Source organism: Dermacentor silvarum, chromosome 11 (assembly GCF_013339745.2).
Source record: "Dermacentor silvarum isolate Dsil-2018 chromosome 11, BIME_Dsil_1.4, whole genome shotgun sequence".
Taxonomy (NCBI): Eukaryota; Metazoa; Arthropoda; class Arachnida; order Ixodida; family Ixodidae; genus Dermacentor; species Dermacentor silvarum.
Genome location: NC_051164.1, coordinates 27,825,655 through 27,830,939, shown reverse-complemented (window position 1 = coordinate 27,830,939; position 5,285 = coordinate 27,825,655). Strand labels below are relative to the sequence as shown.

Sequence of the window (5,285 nt, the reverse complement as noted above, 5' to 3'; positions counted from 1 at the left end):
TCAAAACGAGGCGAACAGACTGCCGCGAAGACCCTGTCGTGAGTGGTGCCCAAATTGGAGCTACTCTTGAGCCGCTCCACCAGCTTACGCTGTGACTGTGCTGCGTGTGCCGCGCAGGCCTGTGACTTTTTGTTTCTCTCTTTTCTTATCTTTCTACGTCACGTCCTCCGTTTCTTATGCAGCATAGCAAACCCGTTTTTCTATTTTCGTTAACTTCCCTCACTCGCTTCTTCATTACGTCCTCTCTCTGTCTCCTGGCACCTGACTGTTCGCATTCCCCGTAAGTGAGTACGTTGTGTCATAGCGGCGCCCGCCGCTATCAGTGCGTGATCGGCGAAAGACTGAGGCGACTGTCGTCCAACTCGCCGGCAGGCGAAAAAGCCCCGTCTTTATTTCCACAGCAGTTTAAGTAGAACCAGCGTGACGTCAACGACACGTGCTTCCATACACATGCGTCAGGCACAATGAATCGGCACATCATGCAGGAGCGTGCTTTCAGCCGCATAGAAATACTATCCAGCACATCTCCCCCTTCCCCTTTTGCAAAATAGAAGTGGTTTTCGTGTGTGGCATTTAGAACACTCGAGCATGCACAAAAAGCAAGAAACAGTGGTAATCGACCACGAACAAAAACCTTATTCATCAATCCCGTAGCGAACTGGTCGCTTAACCACTATGCCAGACTTGGTCATGGTTACTGTAGCAGAAGGTACTGAAGTTGAAATCATAGCCCCTGAGGCTAAAGGCAACGAAGCTGTTAAGGTAGCGGGTGACTCCCTTTCCATAGAAACCAATTCGGCTGTATCGCTTTCATTTGGAAACTCGTAGCTGCCTTCGGCCTTCCTCTGTTCTGGCAAGCGGTTCAGCATTCGTCGGTTACGCCGGAGCGTACTCCCTTCCTGGGTGCGTATTATGTAGGACCGCGGTGTAGCGGCTGTCGCTAGCACCGTTGCTCTGGTCTTCATGTCTGTTACCCAAGCGGAATCACCTGCTCTTAGTTTATTCAGTTCCCGGGTTCTGTGGCGCCTGTTGTAGTACCGTGCTTGTAACATCTTGTTGGCACTGTCTTTGGCCCCAAGATTAAGCAGCGGTGGCTGCACTGGACCACGCAGCTGCGGCGCCATTGGAACTCTTGTCCTAAGACGCCGGCCCATGAGGATTTCAGCCGGACTAGAGCCAAGAATGCCTGGGGTCGCCCTGTAGGCAAGCAGAGCCAAGTACGGGTCCTTAGATTTAAGGATCAGGCGCTTAATTGTTTGCACCATACGTTCTACTTCCCCATTAGCCTGAGGGTACCTAGGGCTAGCAGTGACGTGACCAAAGCCATAATCATGTGCAAACCTATCAAACTCTGTACAAGAAAATTGTGGTCCATTGTCTGTCACTACGGTCTCCGGGATGCCATGGCGTGCAAAAATGCTTTTTAGTCTTTCTATCACCGCACCAGTTTTTGTTGAGGGAAGGAGGGCTACTTCCGGATACCGTGACAGGTAGTCGACCACGACAAGATAATGACAGCTGTTAATAAAGCACAAATCGACCCCAACTCGTTCCCACGGGAAACTTGGCGTTGTGGTTGAAATCAATGGCTCCGAGTTCTGGGTGACAAAGCGCGCACAAGTAACACATTCTTTCAATTGACACGCAAGTTGTTCGCCGAGGCCTGGCCACCAGACCCATTCTTTTGCCAAAGCTCTAGTCCTTGAGATGCCCTGATGCCCATCATGTAGCTTCTTTAGTACTTCATTTCTTAGGCACTGAGGTACCACCAATCTGGTCCCCTTTAGCAGCATGCCATTGCCTTCGGAAATTAGTGCTCGTCCCTGCCAGTACGGAACTAAGTAACAGGGAAGCTTTGGTTTTTCCGGCCAGCCTTGGCGACACAACTTAAGCAAGACTTGACAAACGACGTCCGTTTTTTGCGCATCGCGCATTCTGTTAAAATTGTCACCCATTTGAAGCCCTTGCACACATGTTTTGACGAAAGACGACACTTCCGAGACGGTCAGTTCATCGGCGACTTTATCTGCTTTCGTCGGCGCTCGTGAAAGAGCGCCCGCCGTTATCAAGCTTTTGCCGGGAACGTACACAATATGAAAGTGATACCCCATCATCCGCATTCTGAAGCGCTGTACCCCCTTGGCGGCAACACATCAATAGGCATTTTACCAAGCAACGAAACAAGAGGTTTGTGGTCCGTTTCAAGCACCACCTCAATACCTATTATGTATTCATCAAACCTTTCGGCAGCCCATGTTAATGCTAGTGCCTCCTTTTCCAATTGCGCATAGCGTTGCTCGGTTTTGGTCAGCGACCTCGAAGCAAACGCTATCGGTCGGCGCTCACCATTGCGTTGTTTCTGGAAAAGGACGGCACCGAGACCATAAGACGAGGCGTCTGCCGAAAGAATCGTGGGAAGGCGTGGATCGTACATAGCCATGCACTTTGCCGAGCAGATAATAGATTTCAAGCTTTCAAAAGCCGTGTTCTGAGCAGGACCCCAAGCCCATTCGGTCTCTTTCTGTAAAAGCACCCGTAGCGGGGCAGTGGTTTGCGCCAAGTTCGGCAAAAAACGGCCTAGATGGTTGGCCATGCCCAGAACACTGCGTAATTGCGATATATCAGAGGGTGCTTTCAGCTCTTTAATGGCCCTGAGTTTGGCCGGATCCGGTTGTATGCCTTTCTCGCTTAGTAAGTGGCCCAGAAATCTTATACTTCGAACACCGAACACACACACTTTGCTTTGCTTAGGGTAACGACTGGGCCAGCTTAGCTAAGACGCTTGATAGCCTAGAGTCATGTTGTGCTTTGCTGTCACCAAATATGAGAATATCGTCCATCAGGTTGACGACGCCAGGAAGGCCGGTCAGGATTTCCGACATTGTTCTTTGAAAATACTCTGGAGCTGATGTAATCCCGAACGGCAACCTAGTGAAGCAGTACCGCCCTAACGGCGTAATGAACGTGGTCAGCTCTTCTGAGGGCTTACTAAGTCGCACCTGATGGAAGCCGGAATTTGAGTCCAATTTGAAAAACCATTTTGCACCGGCAAGTGAGCCCAGTGCTTGGTCGACAGTAGGCAATGTGTATCTTTCTCTTAAGACAAACTTGTTCAACTGCGTAAGGTCTACACATATCCTTACATCTCCCGAGTGTTTTTGTACAGGCACAATGCCGGCACACCACTCTGTTGGCTCTTCGACTTTACGAATGACGCCCATTTGTTCCATCTTATCGAGTTTTTGTTTTACAGGCTGCTGAAGCGGTATAGGAATCCTGCGTGGTGCGCTTATTGCATATGGAACAACGTCTGGTTTAAGCCTTATTGTATACTCCCCGGGCATAGTGCCTAAGTTGTTGAAAACTTGAGGGCACAAAACTTCGTAGTTGGGTTCCTTGTGAGCCGCAGAGTCAACGAACTTGATGACTCCCAACGCTTCGAGAGCCGGCAAACCGAGCAGTACATGACGCAAAGGACTGACCAGATAACACGTTTGGCGAGAAGTTTGTCCCCTCCAAAATATATCCGCCTGAAACTTACCCAGAACATGTAGGCGGTCACCGCTAGCGCCTGTCAAGACGTCGTCGGCCTTTTCCAAACTCGTGGGAAGTCCAGGAAACGACGCTGGAATTACGGGCACTTCTGCGCCTGAGTCGACCTTTGCGAAAACAGGCACCGAGTTAAGCAATACCTGAACGTAACGCGCTTTGGCGCCAGGCGCCTCGACCGCGCCCAAAAAAACCTCCCCAGTGTCCTTTTGTACAGACGACACTCGTACCTTTCGCTGGTAGCCTGGAGAAGTCCCTTTGAGGCACACCTTGCCGAAGTGTTCCTTTAAGCCGCAGTTGAAGCACCTCTGGTCCCTCGCTGGGCAGGCTGTCCTTGGGTGCGAGTTGCCTCCGCAGAAGATGCATGGTCCATCGGAACGAGCTGATGTCGGCCGTGTTTTCGTTTCCTGTGGTAGCCCACTGCGTCAACGTTGACGTCCTCACATGGCTTGCACGGTGTGTAGTCGTGAACTTCGTTGGAGTTTCGAAGTTCTTCTTGCTGCTGCTGAACGGTTGCTTTTAGGCGGGCCCTCGCCAGGGCAGTTGCGAGAGACAGCTTGGGATCCATTTGGAGTGACTCGGAAAGTTTTTCCATCCCGCAGGCCCACGACGAACCGGTCCCTGATGAGGCGCTGCTTGAATTCGCCGAAGTCGCATTTGTCTGCCAAGACGTGTAAAGCAGTCATAAACGGCTCAATTGACTCGCCAGGCATCTAGTGCCACTTGTGAAAGCAAGCGCTCTCGTTGACAACGTTGCTCTCCTTGATGAAGTAATCGTCGAACTTCTTCTTGACCAGCTCAAATTTCTTCGAATCTTCTGCAGAAAGATTGAAGGTGGCGAAGATGTCCCTTGCTTGTCGGTCCATGGTATAAAGCAGAGTGCGTACTTGTGCCTCTTCTGAGCGCTCGTTCATACCCGATGCATAGCGATAGTTGTCGAAGTGCAGTATCCACGCCGGCCACTCCGAAGTAGTGTCGAAGTCCAGCGGTGACGGCTGCTGAAGGCCCGGCGGTGATGCAGTGGCCATTGCAGCCTCCTTTTCTGACGACATCTCGATCGACTTTTTCGAATCGCTTTTAAAAGTGGGTGGATTGCATCACTTCTGACACCATGTCGTAGCGGCGCCCGCCGCTATCAGTGCGTGATCGGCGAAAGACTGAGGCGACTGTCGTCCAACTCGCCGGCAGGCGAAAAAGCCCCGTCTTTATTTCCACAGCAGTTTAAGTAGAACCAGCGTGACGTCAACGACACGTGGTTCCATACACATGCGTCAGGCAGAATGAATCGGTACATCATGCAGGAGCGTGCTTTCAGCCGCATAGAAATACAATCCAGCACACGTTGCACAAGGTGAGGCACACCATCATCATCATCATTCCTGAATTTATTTTCTCCCCCACAGAAGCTTGGGCCACTGTGGTGTACATGAACCGACAGCAAAATCAAGACTCTATTGCACTGCTGTCCCCCGTGCAGCGCAGCGAGGCCAGCATGATCGCGTCGGTGGTCCGAGGCGGTGGTTGGGGCATGATGGCTGTGGTACCGCTCACCTTCGTCGCTCTCGTCGCGATTGCCCTGATCGTGTCGTCCACCAGCTCGTCATCGATGCCGCCGCAGCCCTCCTACCGCCGCGTAGCCGCACTTAGCTGGGCCAACAGCCTCAAGCTAGCCGCGCACACACCGGCCGGCTACGCCCCGACGCCGGCCGCAGCTGCCGTCGGCAATGTCGCCAGAG

General features: G+C 51.9%; 1 protein-coding gene across 1 annotated transcript; it reads right to left on the bottom strand.

The window, feature by feature from the left end:
• Window positions 1-700: 700 nt before the first annotated feature.
• LOC125941402 (uncharacterized) lies at window positions 701-3,934 on the bottom strand. Its single transcript, XM_049658552.1, has 2 exons — window positions 3,780-3,934; window positions 701-1,197 (listed from the first exon to the last, which is right to left on the bottom strand). The coding sequence occupies exons 1-2, from the start codon at window positions 3,913-3,915 to the stop codon at window positions 1,004-1,006; spliced, it is 330 nt and encodes a 109-aa protein (XP_049514509.1). The 5' UTR covers window positions 3,916-3,934; the 3' UTR covers window positions 701-1,003.
• Between the last annotated feature and the right edge of the window lie 1,351 nt (window positions 3,935-5,285).

Bases quoted from the DNA above. Each gene is read 5' to 3' on its own strand.
- LOC125941402 (XM_049658552.1), bottom strand. From the start codon at position 3,915: ATGCATCTTCTGCGGAGGCAACTCGCACCCAAGGACAGCCTGCCCAGC. The intron at 1,198-3,779 runs GTACGAGTGTCG...GCTTGCCTACAG, and splicing joins CTCCAGGCTACCAGCGAAAG to GGCGACCCCAGGCATTCTTG.